The following is an 18,360-nucleotide window of genomic DNA, read 5'->3' on the forward strand; positions in this document are numbered from 1 at the left end:
TGAGCGGTACCTGTCCCATCCCCACGTATCAAAGAGCCTGGGGGACATACAGCTGCCCCCAGGCAGCACTGAATATGGGCAACATGACCCCTCTGGAAGGAAGACAGGGAGCAGGCATGGCTTGAAGCCCCTTTATTGAAGGTGCCCAGTTATAGTAGCCATGCATATCTCAGCCCTTACAGCTCTTCCTGCACATGCGGCTTCCCTTTCACCAAGTGTTTCTTCTGGGGGCCCTGAAAGAGAGCAGAGAGGAGAGGTCTCAGTGTTTGCGGCACACAAACCTGGCCTACCAGGCTGGGTGGAGCGGAACTGCAGCTCTGGCCCCCTTCTGCTGTGCAAGGCTGCTCGTGGTCTCTGCTCCCTGGCCGGTAGCTCTGTGCTCTCATTCACTAGCATCCCCAGGGGCCTTCCTAGCTCCGGAGGAATCAGGAGCAGAAAATCGTTGCCCTTGCACAAAGAGTTTGCTTATGTGGGCAGCACGAAGCAGCCAGACAGAGGCAACGACTGATCTGCTGCTGAGCCCAGCAGCTGGCCTGCAGTCAGGGGACATGGAGGGGAGCAGTAATTGTGCTGATGATTGCTTCCAGGAACCCGCCGTGGCGGAGCGGCTGCTGAGATGCTGTATAAGCCCAGGACTAGGCAAGGCCACCCACAGCCAAAGGGACAGATTCTCATCAGCCAACTCAACAGAGATGCAGGGGTTTCCACCAGCTAGGAAACAGAGCTATACTGGACCAAATAAATCCCCTGGAAGCAGGTTACAAGAATTACTGTTGTTCCTCTATTGCTAGCCAAATGTTAAATTTTACCCTATTAAACATGGAGGACACTCTTGTCCCACAGCAGAAAATAGGCAAATAAACATCTCCAACAATGTAAAACTACCTCCTGTCACTAAGGACCATGTCACAGCTACTCAGGACTTACAGTGACAGCAAGAGTAGAACACAGATGTTCTCACTCCAGAACAAGCTCCTAACACTCAGCTAAAGGCAAACAACTTAAGCTCTAAAGAGCTCTGCAAAGGCACTGAATAGCCAATCCTCCTTTCCTGGGGCTAAGGCGGCTTAGCCAGTTTCACATGGAATTTATGGCTGGCAGGCCAGATCCAGACCTGGTTTACGACTGCATGGTATCCAGGAAGTTGTTTCTTTCTTTATGCTAGCTGAAGACCTGGCTCACTTAATATTTCCTCAGTTTCACATTCAGACTTATGCACCAGCCTGGTGTAGGCTGCAAAACTATCCAGGAAACTCTGCTTGTTTTGGATTTATTTAGAAATTTTCTTGCATTGGATTTAAGAAAAATATACTGCTTGGCCTTTTTAAAAGCTTCCTGACAAAAGAATCCCAAGTTTGTGGCTGAATTCGACCCAACCTTTTCCTCCTCAGAACATTAAAGTTATAAATCATTCCAACCAAACCAAAGAAATGCACAGTTATGGGTGAAAGAGACCATATGTCCACTGCAATGCCTGCCAAGGTAGCTGCTTGTTTAAAACATCCCGTGGTGAATGGAAACTGGCTGGCCATATGGTTTATTATTTGCTAGCTGGGCTGTCTTGGATCACTCACACAACCATCATGTTCTTCCTTAGCATTAATTTCTGGCGTGTGAATTGAATTCATGCCTGTCTTTCATGCAAGACAGCCCTGATCACTCATTTGGCTGTTGTTGTATCTAGAAACAGATGCTTGGCTGGAGTCAATCAGTTGCTTCAGCTCCAGCTGTGAGTATGGCCTGGGAGCTGGAGCTGGCACAGAGTGTAACTCACCATGAAAGCCCGCTTCTCCTGAGCCGTCTGGAAGCAGCCGTGGCCAAACTTGGAAGTGGTATCAATGAACTTGAGTTCAATGGCTTCCTGAGCCCGGCGGCTTGTGTGCACCAGAAGGGACTGGAAGAGAGAAGTCACAATGCATCAAGCTTATTTTTGCCAAAAAATCTGGACACCTGCTTTGATGGCAGCAGCATTAAAATATCCTAGGTGCATCCCTCAGACATGAAAATCTGCTTCCTCAGAGAAACACCCTGGTGGTCAGGCAGTGGGTGAGGCCTTGGATTGCAGAGCAGCTCTGAAATGAACCTGCCCTTCACTTAGCACTTCATTCCCTCACAGTCTGCTTACGGCCAAGGTTTCCGCTCCCAGGCCCCCCATCACAGCCTCAAGGGCTTGCAGCTTCTGTCTGCGGTGAGAGAATACCTCAGACTGCACACAACCGCGATCCGCCTAGCTGCAAATGGAGACTGACCGATCTGGAAGCAGAAACCCATGGCAAGAAGAGCTGCACAGTGCTGCACCTCTGCAAAATCCCTGCTGCCACGTGCAGTACCTTCCCAGGCAGAGCCCTGTGCTGGCTGCAGAGCAGGGAACACACAGCTTTGTCAGGCCTTGTCTCAGGCAGGCCAAGTGAAAGAAGTGTTCATGGCCTCAGACCTCTGGAGGGGTCTACAGAGACCCTTTCTGCACCCATCAAATTACTGCGGCTCAGCTGCAGAGGGAACGGAGCCTGCAAGCCAGCAACCGACCCACAGGCACTGGTCTTGTAGGGTAACTTAGGGCTTTTCTTCCAAACCTAGCTGGTGCCGTGCTCTGCTACAGCTGAGCAATCTGTCTCATGAAGCGGCACACAGGCATCACCTGCATACTGCAACACAGCATCGAGGGCCCGACCAGCCACCCTGCCCAGCGTTTGGAGCTAGCAACGATCTCCATGCGGCAAATCTGTCAGCGAAGAGCTACAGCCTCTCCCTCCCCAGTGCCAGCCGCACTCTCACCTTCCGCAGAGTGAGCACACGCTTCTTCGTGCCCACGACGCAGCCTTTCAGCATGAGGAAGTCGTTGTTGACCTCCCCATAGTGAGGAAAGCCACCCTGTGGGGAGAGGCAGGGAGAGGGTTGGGAGGCAGGAGAGCTGGATGGGAGCAGACGTGTTCACAGCCGACATTTCCCATGGAAGGAGCGGGTAGCGACTGACAGTACTTGTAGCTAACAACACTCCGTACCCATCAGGATGCCTGCCCAGGAACCCTGGAGCATTGCAGCCACACCGATTGCCTGATCTGAGCAAAGGAGCGCTCAGTAAGACCTACGGAGGCAGCTACCCTGCTTCCTCCTGGGGAGAATGTGGGTGAACAGAGAGCAGAGCTGGTCAGACTCCTGACTTAGCAGTTTTTATACGGGAAAGTGAATTTCTAACCAAGTAACAAACACTTCTCTGTTAAGTATTTGATTTTAATGACATTTATACTTTTCTTTTTTTTTAATGCCAAAGTCCTCAGTCCTTGCCCAGTGCATCAGCTGAAAACAAAACGTTTGGGAATACCAAAGTGCCTAAAAAATCCCACAGAGATGGTTTTCCGCGTCTAAACCAAGAGGAAGGGAATCACTGCATTTCCTTCAGTGGAATTCAAATCATTTCCCATGCAGCTGTCTCCAGCTGAGGAATTACTTCCCCGGCCCAGATCTCTGAAGCCAGGGCCAGTTGCAGCCCTGCGACCTCTTTAGTCCTTACCAGAGGCGTGATGGTCTTCTCCGTGACATCGTAGTGCGTCGAGGCATTGTTCTTCACCAGTTTGCCATCTTCCACGTGGATCCCACGGCCAATGCGGTAAATCTAGGAATAGGAAGGAAATGGAGTTGGCAACTCTCCTGCTCCCTCGCAGCCAGACGTTACAGGGATGACACGATTGCCACTGAAGTGTGTCCCCTGCGATGTGTCCCCCGAGCAGGGAACAAGCACTGCTGAAGATATCAGCAGAACAACAGCACTGCAGATCTCTAAGGCAAAGCGTGAGGAGCTGGGGGGAACTGAGGCTGCTGCAGAAAGAAGGATGGCGACAGCCTGGAAGGGAGGCAAGCAGGAAGGCGCAGTGGTGCTGCGAGGGAGCCCATCTGGGCCGTACCTTCTTGTTGAGCTCGGTGCGGTGATGGTAGCCCTTCTGGCCAGCCCGGGCTATGGAGTAGCCAACCCGGGCCGGGTGCCAGGCTCCGATGCAGGCGACTTTGCGCAAGCCCTTGTGCGTCTTCCTGGGGAGCTTCTTGGAGTGCCAACGACTCGTCACCCCTGCAAGTGTGACCGGACAGGGCTGTGAGAACACCGGGAAGCAGGGGAGATTCAGGGCTGGTGTCCAAGTGCCAGGGAGGGGATGCAAGGGAAGGGGAACATCTTATCTTTCTTCTGAAGTTCTCAGAAGACACAGTATTGGAAGGAAACCAAGAGCTGTCACCACAGTGAGAGGCCAGAGCACAAAACTCTTCTCACTTCCCCTGGATGTGATCAGACTGTGATAAGTTCCTGCCGAACACATCCACGCACAGGAACACCCACACCTTCACACATGCGGGGTTTGTGAATGGCACGATGCCTTAACATCCTCAAAGCTACTCTAAGCCTCCCGGGAGGACTCGGCACGGCAGACAACATGGCCTTTGCCGAGATAAACAAACCAAGCTCTGCTACAAGGGAAATGCATGTCATGGCTGAGGTCCAGGGGCTCCTTGTGAAAGGAGTTGGTGAGTTCTCAGCACAGCTTCCACTCCCCTCTCCCAGCACTACCCTGTGGGCAGTGTCAGCTGAGAGGGACAGAGCCAAGCCCCTGGCCAAGTCCCCCTGCTTTGTACCTTTCATCCCGTGCCCCTTGGTCACACCAATGACATCAATCATCTCGTTCTGGCTGAAGACGCTGTGCACAGAGACCTGCTTCTCCAGCCTCTCACGGACCCAGTCAACCTTGTCTGCCACTGTCCCGCCGTTCAGCTGGATCTCCATCACATGGGCCTTCTTCTGCCGCAGCGGGAGCAGCTTCATCTGCGTTAGGCAGCACGTTAGGGTGAAATGTCACACCTGCCCCACAGGTGTGAATGTGCAGACAGGGCTGCATCACCCAGCGCTTGTGAGAGGCGCGAGGGGTGAGCAGGGCCAGCTACTACACTTCCCAACCACGCGGTCAGCCCCTTTCATGACAGCCAGCGACCCGGGTCAGCATGCCTGCACATCTGGGACCTCTTGAAGCCAATACCTTGAGTGCAACCACCCCATCTCCCCTACCTTCTCACTGCTATAAGAGCACAACGCAGCTGTCCTGGGTCAGACCCAAAGGTCATTGCCAAGAGCCCTGTCCCTGATGCCTCTCTGGCCTTATCCGCCATCCACAGCCCAGCTCCCCCTCCTGCTAACAGTGTGATGCGCCATCCAGCACCCTGGAGCACCTGGCTGCAGACGGCGTGCCACCCTCTGCCGCCTCGCAAGCCAGGCACCCACTGCTGCTGTATGGCCTGGCATGCAGAGCAGCCTCCCAGTGCTCCCAGTCCAGGCAGGGGCTGCCGCACAGCACAGCCTCTCTCCGGGGAGCCCAGCGACTGGCTGGCCCCAGCTCAGCCCAAGGGTTGAGCACAGTGGAAGCAGCTAGAGGAACTGCCCCAGAGGACGCCTCACCCGAGCACCGTCTGGGGGCTGAACACCGTGCTCTGAGCCACGGAGTCAGCACCTCCCCTCGGTCGTGCTCCATCCACGCTTCCAGATGGAGTAGTTATTTCTAGCTCCCACCACAAGGTGCCTCCGCTCTCTCCCAGTCCCAGCGCTCTGTGCAAAGCCCCCACCAAATCGCTACAGTCAGACTTTGTCTGGAGAGTCCAAGGGTCTGTGTCAGCTGCAAGAGAAGCTTCAAGTTAGCTTAGCTCTGCCCTGGGCTCCAAAGAAGCCATTAGCTCTCCAGGGAACAGCATGCAGATGGCCCCTGCGTATCCAATAACCAGCATCTGGCAAAACTGTGTCTGCCCATCAGTTATTTTTACCCCAACATTTGACACCGGTTGCTAATTTGAGGTGATCACGGGGCCTAAGTTCCCCTGCTGACACAAGGCTCAGCACCCGCTGAGGCACGGAGGCACACCAGGTCTGCTGAGGCGCACAGGGTCTGCTCCCCTCCGCGCAGCGCGTGGGCTCCCTGCTCGAGGAAGGGCAGCCTGCCGGAGCCACGGCCTCCTGCTGCAAGGGGATCCCGGGGCGATCCTGGACAGGGAGCTTGGCTGAACCCAGCTCAGAGGGACGGGGCTGGTGTCAAGAGGTAGCTGGAAATGCCAGCCTGCACCTCCCACCGTCTACATGCCCTGTCCCACGCTCTCTGACCGGCGTCTGCCTGCTCAGCCTCCCATGACGCCACCAGGACAACCCCACCAGGACACCCCCACGTTCCCAGCTCCTAGGCCTCAGCACGCTCCCGAGCTGAGTGAGACCCCAGGCCCCCCGCTCCTATCCCTCTGGGCGAGGCTCTGACCTGGGTGTGCACAATGACACGAATGACCTTGCAGTACTTTTTCATAGCCGCAAAATCCTTCTCCAGCTGCTTTTTGCCATCCTCATCCTGCCATTTTTTGCAGTACTTGGTGAAGGCCTTCTTCTTGCTCTTGTGCCTGTGACAAAAGTGTTGAACATCCAGAATTGCTGAACAGAGAAGTGCAGAAGCCCAGGGCAACACTAGCTGCTTTTCTGGAGGCACAAGGTACCTGTGGGTACCTGAGCCAAACCTGGCTGCCCAGAGCCATTCACCTTCTCTGAGGTGAGAAGGAAGAAAGTGAATAATGAGCCACAAAAAGGGCTGATAATTCAGACTTTTTCCCATAGAAGTCCAGATTTCTCCCACTGATTGATTCAGTGCCACCAAAATACAAACACAAAACCATAGCTAAGTGGAGAAAGAAGAAAACAGTCTGACAGGGATCAGAGACGTGGTGGGTGGATTTGATGGTCGATGGGTGCTGTTGCAGGAGACACGATTCCTACAGTTACAAAATTCATGTTTCCATTTTCCTCTCTCCCAGTGTGGGATTTGAGGAGTTGATGTTTACAAGGGCCAGAGATCACAATCTGCACGGATTTTCCATTTGACAAATCTAGGTTTTACTCCCTTAATTTGGTGCTTTGGCTGAACTATACCAGTTTAACAGAGAGTAGATGGGCCCAGTCTACACAAAGGAAAATGAACCTGTGGCACGCACCGCTGAACGACATTCTGCAGACAGCTACCTTGGTTCAACTATTAAAATGAATTTACATATGCATATGCTGACTCCCAACAAAAAAGCTGTTTGCAGTACTTCTGTGCATGACTAAATAGCTGCTTCACTCCACCCCAGAGCCAGCTGCCCGTAGCTGAACGGTTTCCAATGGTTGTACATCATGAAGAGCTTCAGGGAAGGTCTGGGAGAGGCTCCCTGCCCACAGTACCCCAGTGAGCCGGCCCAGCCAGAGAAGCTCATACCAGTTCTTGTAGAAGCGGCGTCTGCACTCATCGCTGATGTGCTCAGCAAAAACAGTCTTGAAATTCCTCAAGCCCTTTGGCGTTTCTATGTACCCCACGACCCCCACCACCACCATGGGGGGGGTCTCGATGATGGTCACTGCCTCCACCTCCTCCCTCTTGGAGATCTCTGCAAGACAGCAAAGGGAAAGGCTGCTCAGCATCATCTGGGATCAGCTCATTGCCTGGGAGCCAGCTGTGGCCCACGCCGTTACACTGAACAAGTGTCCGGGGTGGACAGTGTGCTGGGGACAAGGCTGCACTTTGCTCTCACAGCCAGCCTCAGCCCTTCTGACCTCCCATGGCCACAAGCTGGAGGGCCACACACAGTCTGATCGCTAGACACCGAACAGGTTAGTCCCTGTGGCCCAGCACACTTTAACCCATCTCCCCTCATGTTGGAGGGAGCAGTAAATTGGGTAGTTCCTGCTCACCCTGGAGTTTGGGCCCTATCCTGTGGGCATCCCAGAAGGCAACTTTATAAACGTCCACAGCAAGATTTCACAAGCCTTTATCAGGTAGTTATCCTGCACGGTCCTTCTGTCAGCAGGATCCAACAAACCACCAGTGACCATACTGGCGTGAGGACGTCCCAGGAGCCTCCAAGCTCAGCCCACACTGGCCATGAGGTGGCCTTTGGCCATCCAAGATCTAGACGGCATTACAGGAGACAGCCTAGAAGTGACGTGCTCCGTCACCCGTTTCCACGAGCAGCCCCTCCTACCATCAAGCCTGTTCCCTCTTTTCTCTCCTGGATGTGACCCCCCTCCTTCAGCCAAGCCTTACTGAGCCCAGGCCTGTGCACCTCCCGCAGGGTGTGCGTCATGCCAGCTTTGTAGCCCAGGAAAGCTGTCAGGTGGACTGGTTTGCTGGGGTCATCCTTAGGCCATGTCTTCACCTTCCCTCGGTGGCGACGGCTCCTCTTGTGGGGGAGGAAGCCCAGGTGGCCATGCCGCGGAGCAGAGAACTTGCGGTGGGACTACGGAGAGGAAGAACAAAAAAGATCCGCGTTACCTTCAAGTCCCAGAAGGTACCCAAGGGACGAGGCCCAAAGCACAAAGGGATGTCTGCCCCTCAACCTCAGTGAGCACTGGAGGGGCTCTTGGCTCTTCATTTCCACCATGAGAGAAAGAACTCCGTATCAGAAAGGGTTTTATTTAAGTTTCCATCACGTGTACCAAAGAATTTACGTTTCTGGACAAATGATGCAGATCAACTAAAAACAACTCGAAAACCATCCCCCTCCTTTCTGTTCAAGGACTTTCAAGGAGAAATATGTTCTTTAACAAGTCTGCTCTACTGTGACGTTAATTATAATTATTAATTTTGTGTTCAGAAGCACCAAAATGGCCTGGTTAGCATTCGTGGGGGTATGTTCGGTCCTTCCAGCATTGTCAAGGCAAATGGCAGCAAACGAACACAGCTAACAATCAGAAGAAACAGGGAAGGATGCCCAAAGGAGTCAGTAATAAGAACAAGCGCATGTTAAATATGCACCTTGAAAATCAAATTAGAAGTGCTAAATATATAAACCCCAATCACAAGGTCATGTTGCACCAGGCAGAAAAAAGCAACAGCACCTTAGAGAGAGACATGGACAAATTCTTACAATACTGGTTTGAAGGCAGGGGAGCTAGGGAGCCAGTCCAAGCAGTGAAGAGGTAGATTTACACCCATTGCAACTCCCTTCTTGGTAACATCAGTCCCAGCACCTGGTTGCACTTTCCACCAAGCTTGTTTTCCAAACCAAGTGGACCTATGTCTAGTCCAACCCCACCTCAAATGTGCTAACTTAACCAATAACCCGGCCCTGCTCACTGTCCCTCTCCACGCAATCCAAAAGGTAGCAGTGCCGAGCTTTACAAACCATGGGACGTCTTCAGCCCAGGTCAGCAGCAGAAAGAGGCTATCAGTAAGTGCCTCCCCCGTCTAATACTTAAGATGTTTATCAGTCAGAAGACACAAATTTAGCTGCTAGCTTCATTCGGTGCTATATTCATTTCATACTCAGTGAAGCTGGCAGGTTCGGCGCTAACAACAGTTGTGATGTGATAAAGGTCAATCGCTGGTGTCTCAGTTTACTCCTCTCCCTCCTAAACAAGTTGGACAGAAATGGAATCAATTGCAATAGCTTCCTAACTGCAAGACAACACAACAAAAGCTGTGAACGCTCACACTAGGCACATGAGTAGCCAAACTTACTGTATCCAACAGTCTGCTCACGGATAAAAAAATAGAAGAAAACTCCCCATGTCAGCCCAGACAATAAAGGCTTTGTGATTCTGCCTGGAAAAGAGATCAAGGCAACAGATCTCACTGTGAGGAGGAGCTTTGCTCCTTCTCTAGCCCTTTCACTGAAAAACGCTGACACTGGCTTTCACAGCAGTAGCGGCATTTCTGCGGGTGCTCTTTAGGGGACCGGAGAGGATGTAAGGGTGCATTGAATGGAGCGGCTGTTGTGATTGCAGGCAATTACAGGTTACAAATATCTCACGAGTAGAGGATTAAAAATTGCCAGTAAACTGTAATTTTAATAATCTACTTACTTGCTTTGATACATTGCGGTTTCTTGGCTCTGAAAATCAGAACACGTGAATATTCAAGCTCCTGACTCGTGCTAACACCGGCTGGCAGCTCCCTCGCCGCCCAGCCGCCTCCCCGCAGCTGCAAGGCCAGAGCCGCGCAGGCCCCGCCCGGGCCCGGGGCGCCACGGCAGAGGAAAGGGGCCGCCGGTGAGGCCTAGCGGGCCGTTAGGAGGGCTTTCCTCGCCGGGCCGAGCGCTGGCTCTGCCCCAAAGCTAGCTGAAGCTCAGCTGCGCCCTGAGCTTCCCCGCGCCCTGTGCGGAGCAAGAACGGGGAAGCCCTGACAGGCGCCCGGGGTAGCGCCACCGCCGCCATTTCCCTTAACCGCTGGGTCACCACCGGGCTCCCGTAGGACACCGGGGGGCTTGGAACTACGATTCCCAAGATGCACCGGGATCCGCGCGCGTGCGCACTAGCGGCGTGCCCGCCCCGAGCATGCGCAGAGCGGCGCCCCCTGACCTCGGCGCCGCCGCCGCTGAGGGTTGTGTGGGGCGCCGCCATCTTCCCCGCGTCCGCGCCGCCCGCGCGGGCTGGGGCGCCGCCGCCGCCGCCATGCCGGAGGACAGGGACTGGGAGGTGTACAAGGCGCCGCCGACCCGCACCCCCGTCCCGGAGAAGAGCACGTCGCTGCCCAACCCGGTCCACATCTTCCAGGCCGCTTTCAGCTATGTCTTTGACCGGCCCGTCACCTTCTTCCGAGGTACCGGCGGGCCGGGCCCGCTCCCGCCTCCCGCGCGCCTCACGAGCGCCGCTCCCCGGGGAGCCGGGCACCGGCACGGGGACACGGGGATGGGGACACGCGACACGGGCACCGAGATGCGCGGGGACAGGGGGCACAGGCACCGAGGCGGACGCACAGGGACACGGGACAAACACGCAAGGACACGGGCAGACAGACACGCAGGGACATGGGACACAAACACATAAGGACACAGACCTGGACACTGAGACAGACACACAGGGACATGGCACACACCAGGACTGACACATAGGGACATGGACACAGAGACACACAGGGTCATGGGACACACACACAAGGACAGACACTGAGACAGATGCAGGAATGTGGGACACAAAAGGCCACGGGCATGGACAGGGAGGGGAACACACAGGAACACAGGCATGGATACAGACACAGGGACATGGACACACACACGCATGGACTCCGCACAAAGGGGGTAGCTGGGGAGTACAGCGAGGCTGCAGCCCACTCTGGAGCGGCCCCACGTCTCGCTGGGCCTGGGGTGCCTGACCACAGTGCTGGTCGTTGCAGAGTGGATCGAGCGCCAGCACGCCAAGAACAAATTCTACTATTACCACCAGAAGTTTCGCCGTGTGCCCGACCTGAGCGAGTGCATGGAGGGCGACTACCTCTGCTTCTTTGAGGCCGAAGCACAGTGGAGGAGGGACAGGTAGGTCACAGAGCTCCAACCTGACAGCACTAAGCAGTGCAGTAGTCATCAGCTTGAATTCATAGCATTTTCTTGGGGTTTGGTGCACACTTTTGGGGTGTTGAGGCAGCAGGGGATGGGGAAGGTTTGCCAAATCCACTTAAAAGCAGCTCCCACTCCCTTGCAGAACACTGGTGCTCACACAGACCTGCCATCTCCTGCAGCACACCTGAGCTGGGAGCAGAGCTGTGTTAGGACACATCCCCCTGCAGCGCCAAGTCCTGACCACACTGCTGCAGGACAAGCCGACCAGGATGCTGTAAAACCCAGAGCTGAACTTCCATATTGTTTTGTGGTCCCTTTATTCAGCTCTGCTGCAAACAGTGGGCTGTGGTTGCAGTTATACTCAACTTTCCCACAGGATGGTGGATCAGGAAATTGTGGCGATCGTCCGGGAAAGGTTTGCTGCATGCCAGCAGAGGGAAGGACCCAATCAGTTCCAGAACTGTGCAAAGGAGATGGAGCAGCTGGTGCAAGTCACCAAAGCCTATCAGGACAAATGTGAGTACAGCAACAGCCTCTCTGCTCTCATGCTGTGGTTGTAACAGCACTCAGGGAAAGAAGGATTCAAAATTAAGATTCCCCATCTTTGTGTTGAAATTCTCTTGACAAATGCAGCAAACACCTGGGCTTGGTTTTCTGTTCAGGTACATTGAAACTGCTGGGCCTGGGTGGGGGATGTGAAAGCAGCACGGAACAGTTCTGGCACTCTTGCTGCCCCCTGGAGCAGTCAGAGGTCCGTGCACATCTCTGCCTTCACACTGCAGCTTGCACCATGCCCCAAGCAGTGGTTTTAAGTCAAGCTGCCAGACTTCACACTGAATAGAGGGTTTTTTTATAGCTACTGGGGGGTAACTCTTAGAGGAGGTTTGCTTGATTTCCTTCCTTTTTAGATGGCGATCTTGGTGCCCATGGAAATGCAAGGACGTGTTTGATGAAGCAGAAGCACAGGATGATAGAAGAAAGGAAGGCACAAGAAAATGCAGATCAGTAGATCCGAGTACAAAATAGTTAGCACTTGTCAGTGGTGCATGAACCCAATAATGCATGGTGCATCTTTGAACTGTGATGTTGTTGACCTGTACAATAAACTTGCAACCCAGACATCTGCCATACCACTAAAATCTGGAGTCATTCTTTGAGGTGCAGTTCTGCAAAAGCTTGTACAATTTTTTTTTTTCATGCCTGTGCTCATCCTTGAATTCCAGCAGGCTTTTACCATACTCTGAAAGGTCAGCCCCTAAATTCAGGAACTGACTGCATTAATTTCTCCCCTGGACCTCTCCCCTACCCCCATGAACCAAGGCAAACACTACACTGCTGGATCCAGAGCAGTATTCTCTCCTGGTCCTAGTAGGGAATTCCCTGAGTTAGTGTAAAGATTACATGCTGTAGAAGGACAGAATAAAGGCAAGTATTACATTTGTTTCTCTCCAGAGCTGGTTCTGGAACTCATGTAGGATTAATGCATGATTAACGCAAGGACTAGTTACAATGTTGTTTCGCTCAACAGATGTTCAAGCTCTGGCACATGGACTTGAACCTACTCAAATCACCAGCACAGATTTAATCTGCCTGCATTAAACATACCAATCAATCCAATCACAATTTCTTGTTCACTGATCCCTTTATTGTCTTGTACAAAAACCACTTAAGTAGTTGCCACAGCAGCTGCTTGGGTTCTCTGCACTGAGACTCTGGTGTGGGTCTTAGCCAGATGATCAGTGAACTCCTGCAAAAAAAATAGAAATGCAGCATTTTGTTTTCTTAAACTACTGTCACAGCTTTCTCAGCAGTGGATCCCCTTTCAGCAAGGTGGGGGAAGCATTCAGATACAGCTTATTTCTGCTTAATCCTTCAAAGCCTTCCTCTTCCTATCTTCTCCTTTGTTTATGAAGTGTCATTTTCAAGTACTATTCAAAACATACCAAATAACCACAAAATACTATCTGGTCTTAAACTGATGAATAACAACTCATCATACTGAGCTCCTGCTGGCTAGGGAATTCAGATGGAAGGACAAAGTCACCAGGAAGAAGGTGCTGTGCCTCCAGTTCAAGGGCTAATAGATACTGTTAGCACTAGGAAACCAACAGGCCTGGCTGTACAAGCCTGATTCCATTTAGCTTTCCTGAGGAAAAAATCTAATTCAGCTTATGATCACCCTGGTGCTCACCTGCGCAGGAACAGAGACTAGCTTTTGTCAACCAAGTTAGCAGCTAAACAGAACTCCATGTATAGGCAAGCAACTAAGGCAAACTCAAAACCACCCTCCGAACAATCCAGGAGACAATTACAGGGCTAGGAGCAGGCACAAGTAGTTTTACATTTTGTGAGGTACATTTAGCCTCAAGTATTTCTAATAGGGCTAGTCTGCATTTTGGAGCTTAGAAACAGAACTGGGCTCCTGTTTGCCTAATAAAGGAACATGAACACAGGCAGTTACCAGCACAGCCATCCCACTGAAAAATCACATGCTAGGATCCCTACCTTGCAGTCAGCTTTTACTGCAACTCTACTCTCCCATTATTAATAAATTACAAAGTCTTTGGGGTCAAAAGGTGCAAACTTCTGAATTTGACAGGGTAGAGAAGGTAAAATTTGAGCTGTGAATGGAGATGTTTTATACTCTTACCTGGTAAGGAGACTTGGTGAACACAGTCTCTTTCCAGAGATCAGGGGTCAGATAGCTGTAAGTCTTGGAGATGGCATCAAAGGTGGCTTTAGCTATTGACAGAAGACAAACATTACAGATTACCCTTAAAGAAACCAGCTCTGTTGTACCAACATATAGAGCTCCAAAAATGTAGAATTTAAGATGAAACAGGGAGACCATAACAAGGTCTCTCTGCTATACATACAGAACTCAAGTTTCTTTCTCTCCGTTTACGACAATTACACTACTTCAACCAAGTGTAACCGCGCAGATTTGGGAGATTTTTAATCAATGAATATATAAAGAAACAATTTCTTATAATTAACATTTTCATATCTTCAGAATAACCTCAGCAGGACTCGCCTGCATTGTAAAGAGTATCAGAAGCAGTTCTGATTCCTGTTTGAATGCTAAAAGCACAGGCTAAGTAGTACTATGAAAATTGTTGTGTCATGTTCCTGTCAATGACAGGAAAATGGCAACACAGCTAGGCTACAGTGGAAAAGCCTAAAACTTACCAAAGTTGCCCAGCGTGGCAGTACAGCCCCTGGCTGAAGTGTAGCAGTCATCAATACCAGCCATCATCAGCAGTTTCTTGGGAACAGGGGCAGATACAATTCCTGTACCACGGGGGGCTGGAATCAGACGCACCAGGACAGATCCACACCGACCAGTAACCTGCGCAGAGAGAACAGGTTACAATTCTCAAAACACAGTGAAGCATGAATCACTGAAACACACCACAGCAAGTCATTCTTACCTTGCAAGGTACAGTATGGGGCTTGCCAATCTTGTTCCCCCAGTAGCCTCGCCGTACCGGTACAATGGACAATTTAGCCAAAATGATTGCCCCACGAATAGCAGTGGCAACTTCTTTGGAGCATTTGACACCAAGACCAACATGGCCATTGTAGTCTCCAATAGCAACAAAGGCCTAAGATTAAAAGAAAAGCTTTCAGCAGTGGCTCTGCTGGAGCATTCTCTCAAAAACAATCCATCAGGCTCTCGCTAAGGATTAACCCAAGCACATGCTCACCAGTAACACTCACAGCTCACTATAAGCAAGTACATATTAAAACAAGTCCTAACCCTAAAATTTACACAGTGGAGCACACAGTCCAAACAGCCCATTTTCCCTCCTCAACTCTTGTCCTTAAGTCAAAGACAGCTAAGGCTACAAAACCGGGTTTCAAATCCCTGCTACAGCCTCATAGTGGTCAAAAGTCTCAGTAACTTTTAAACAGCATTCCCTCTCTACATCTAAGAATTCTCTATCCACCACAGCCCCTGAGAAAGCCAGCATCACTGCACAAATACAACTTGAAATTGTGCTAGGGCAGCCTGCAACAACATTTAACAACATTACTAGAGGTTTTAAATTAAAACAATTTTATGAGTTATATGAACTGATCTACATATCTGAGCATCTGTTATAAACTACAGAAGAATATAAAGATTATCTAAACTAATTTAGTAGTATGACATCAAAAAAGCAGCAGTCAAAGCATGTGAAGTTTCCAATAAACACAACAGGAAATAAAACAAAAAGGTTACCTTAAACCTGGTACGTTGACCAGCACGAGTCTGTTTCTGGACAGGCATGATCTTCAAAACCTCATCTTTCAGAGAAGACCCCAAGAAGAAATCAATGATTTCTGATTCCTACAAGATTCAGTCATTTTATCAGTCACAAAGCTGCACTTCTCAGTTAAACCAGATATAGCTAGCAAGGCTCCTGCAATTTAAGTTCAACAATCCTGTACACAAGTATTTTAAGTAATTAGCATAAAAATAAACAAAACTTCATAGGCATAAAATTATTCTAGCTTGTTAGGCAGTCCAATATAGCAAGCTGAATTTTCATTTTTCCCTGCTAATACTGAGCAGAACTGTTACAGAAAAACCTGTTCATTTTGCTAGTATCTCAACATGAGGCAGACTGTAGCATGTAAATCACACTATGCTTTATTCCAACTGAACATATTGCTCCTTAACTTCTACTGCTTTAAATCTTGAACTATAACAGACTTAACCTGAACTTCCCAATCAGCAAATGCAGCAGCTACTGCTAACTTTACAGTTCAGATTAAATTTTCATTGTGCATTAGGTGCTGACTCTAACCATTCACACAAGCTTACCTTGATTGGAAGTGAGAAAAGATAGATCTCCTCAAGAGACTTGATCTTCATGTCCTTAACCAGGCGACCAAGTTTGGTGACAGGAACCCACTAGGAAAGAAATTAGCTGACAAGGGTCATCTTCAGCACCACCAGCTCCCAGCCCCCCACGGGAGCTGCCCTATCCGGGCTCCCTTGCGCATCTAGCTTTCCTTATGGTCTCTGTAGGAAGGTAAACACGCACTGCCTCCCGCAGAGCTTTATCAGCGTGACCAGCGGCCAGCTCTGCCACAGCACCCTGCCGCCCGCGACGGCCCTCGCCCAGCGCGGCAGCCCCGTCCTGCCCCGGCCCCCCGGCCCCTACCCCCGGACTTACTTCCTTGTCTTCAGCCTTGCCTCCGCGGGCTCCGCGGCCTCTCCCACGGCCCCTGCCGCGGCCGCGCCCGCGGCCCCGCAGCCCGGTCCCGAAGCCGCCGCGGAAGCCCCCTCGGGCGGCTCCTGCACCTCCCGCAGCACCGGCGTCGTCCGCCATTTGCTAGAGTAGAGAAGAGGCCGCCCGCGTTAGCCGAGGCATCGCTCCTCCCGCCGCCCCCCGGCGGGAAATGGCCCCGCGGCGCGGCGGAATGGCCTCGGCCGCGCCGGCCCAGGCGGGTGCGGGACGCCCCGCGCCGACAGCGGCCGCGATGGGCGCGGATGAGGCGGCCGCGCCGCACCCGCCGCCATCCCGCGCCGCGCCACTTACGTGTTCTCTGAGAGTAGAAGGCCGCACACTCCCCCTGCCTGCTATTTATACCCGGAAATCTCGCGAGGGCACCGCCCAGCGGGACGAGCCCCGCGCGCTGAATGAGAAATACACGAGAGGTGCGGGACGCGCTCGACCGCCTCCTTATACAGGGTGCGGGGTTGGCAGACTCGCCCTGAGACATGCGCATGCGCAGGACTCGCGCATGCGTGGCGGGGCCTATATAAGGGGCGCTCAGGCACGCGACGCACAGTAAGGGACCATGCGAGGTGCGGATGAGGTGGGGGGTTGAGCTGGTGAGGGGAGCGTGGTGGGATTTGTACTTTTTTCTGTGATGGGGCTGCTGTTAAAATTCTTCTGTGACCCTGGGGCTCTTGGTGTCGCGGTGAGGGGCGGGCCTGGGAACGCGGTTTGCGGGTCGCGTTGGCCGCCTGTGCCGGGCACGGTCTGAAAGTCACCGCTGGCCTCCTGTGGCCCCTGGTGAGATAACTGTGCCCACAGCATAGGGAGCATTAAGCTTATTGCCCACGATACTGGTGTGTGGGGAGTGAAACCCATGTTCCCATAACTGCTCTTACTGAGAGCACTGCGGGGGTGAGCGGGCTTCGGGGATTCGCTCTCGCTGTGGTAACGGCTGTTTGAGGGCTGCCTTTTTCCTTTTCCTGCAGGAGCTGTGGCGGCCTGAGACCTGACCCTGGAGTGCTGAGCGTCCCCGAAGGACAGCCGGCAATGAGCCTGTGCGCTGGCTGTGTTGGACATAGGGCTCATCCACATAGGCTGTAGATTGTGCTTAGTCCTGCCCTACTGAGTAAGAGCTGCACAGCCTGCAGCATGTGGCACCATGCGGTTACCTTACCTCTTCCTTATGATTGTTGGTTTTTTCTTTTTTTGGTGTTCCTGTGGAAATGAGCCTTACAAAACAAAGGGAAGACTATAACGGTGGATAATGTAAAGTGCAAAATTGTGAAAGTACCCTAAAATGATAAGGCTGCCTGTATTCCTGTGATGCCCAAGTGCTCAGTGAGGAGTATTCTGTTGACTGTTGAAAGGCTGTTGTTCCTCCTGATGGAGCCTGAGTGTTATCTAGCCCTGGTACTTCTAAATGAGGTTATCTAAAGTGCCTTCCTTAATTAAAAGGTGAGGGGTCATGATCAATGTGTCAGGCAAACTCTGAGCTGTTGGCAGGATTTGATTTTTGCCTTGTAGCAAGAGGTTTTATAGGAAGGTCAGAAAGAAGCCTCTATAGTCAGAAGATGATAGTGTATGAATGGCTGGGACATCTTTTGAAACATTTCAGGGTGTTTAAGGAAGTCTGTGTGTGTACCAAAGGAGCTGTATGTATTTATATGCAATAAAATAATTATGTGAAAACTTGCTCTTGAAGTCTTTCTTTGGAGTTTCTATGTAGTCTGAAGAAAAGCCACCTTCCTGCTTTTCTTTGCTGGAAAACTGCTTGCTTTAAAGCACTGAGAAACGGTGTATTGAGAGCTGCTGCTGTTCCAAGTGGCACTTG

The 18,360-nt window shown here is 51.8% G+C and overlaps 3 protein-coding genes, 1 long non-coding RNA gene and 2 other non-coding genes across 7 annotated transcripts; 3 read left to right on the forward strand and 3 right to left on the reverse strand.

Moving 5' to 3' along the window:
• Window positions 1-123: 123 nt before the first annotated feature.
• On the reverse strand, window positions 124-9,221 carry RPL3L (ribosomal protein L3 like). Of its 2 annotated transcripts, XM_013953967.2 has the most exons (10): window positions 9,166-9,221; window positions 8,085-8,277; window positions 7,260-7,428; window positions 6,276-6,411; window positions 4,621-4,807; window positions 3,903-4,063; window positions 3,512-3,613; window positions 2,776-2,871; window positions 1,775-1,894; window positions 124-233 (listed from the first exon to the last, which is right to left on the reverse strand). In XM_013953967.2, exons 1-10 carry the CDS (start codon window positions 9,166-9,168, stop codon window positions 177-179), a joined length of 1,224 nt encoding a protein of 407 aa, XP_013809421.2. In that variant the 5' UTR covers window positions 9,169-9,221; the 3' UTR covers window positions 124-176. The 2 variants fall into 2 exon arrangements, with proteins under 2 accessions (XP_013809421.2, XP_067162359.1); XM_067306258.1 differs by lacking the exon at window positions 2,776-2,871.
• Window positions 9,222-10,353: 1,132 nt separating this feature from the next.
• Window positions 10,354-12,455, forward strand: NDUFB10 (NADH:ubiquinone oxidoreductase subunit B10). The gene is made up of 4 exons (XM_067306181.1): window positions 10,354-10,580; window positions 11,154-11,292; window positions 11,693-11,832; window positions 12,225-12,455. Exons 1-4 carry the CDS (start codon window positions 10,433-10,435, stop codon window positions 12,323-12,325), a joined length of 528 nt encoding a protein of 175 aa, XP_067162282.1. The 5' UTR covers window positions 10,354-10,432; the 3' UTR covers window positions 12,326-12,455.
• A 484-nt stretch (window positions 12,456-12,939) lies between these two features.
• Window positions 12,940-16,640, reverse strand: RPS2 (ribosomal protein S2). The gene is made up of 7 exons (XM_067306180.1): window positions 16,482-16,640; window positions 16,127-16,216; window positions 15,542-15,649; window positions 14,748-14,921; window positions 14,506-14,665; window positions 13,967-14,058; window positions 12,940-13,063 (listed from the first exon to the last, which is right to left on the reverse strand). The coding sequence occupies exons 1-7, from the start codon at window positions 16,635-16,637 to the stop codon at window positions 12,983-12,985; spliced, it is 861 nt and encodes a 286-aa protein (XP_067162281.1). The 5' UTR covers window positions 16,638-16,640; the 3' UTR covers window positions 12,940-12,982.
• LOC136993520 (small nucleolar RNA SNORA64/SNORA10 family) lies at window positions 14,134-14,270 on the reverse strand. Its single transcript, XR_010885870.1, has one exon. It is a non-coding gene; the product is annotated as a small nucleolar RNA SNORA64/SNORA10 family (small nucleolar RNA).
• Window positions 16,641-17,080: 440 nt separating the features above from the next.
• On the forward strand, window positions 17,081-18,221 carry LOC136993493 (uncharacterized). The gene is made up of 2 exons (XR_010885823.1): window positions 17,081-17,116; window positions 17,516-18,221. It is a non-coding gene; the product is annotated as an uncharacterized lncRNA (long non-coding RNA).
• Window positions 17,290-17,417, forward strand: LOC136993522 (small nucleolar RNA ACA64). Its single transcript, XR_010885872.1, has one exon. It is a non-coding gene; the product is annotated as a small nucleolar RNA ACA64 (small nucleolar RNA).
• Window positions 18,222-18,360: the final 139 nt, after the last annotated feature.

Source organism: Apteryx mantelli, chromosome 16 (assembly GCF_036417845.1).
Source record: "Apteryx mantelli isolate bAptMan1 chromosome 16, bAptMan1.hap1, whole genome shotgun sequence".
Taxonomy (NCBI): Eukaryota; Metazoa; Chordata; class Aves; order Apterygiformes; family Apterygidae; genus Apteryx; species Apteryx mantelli.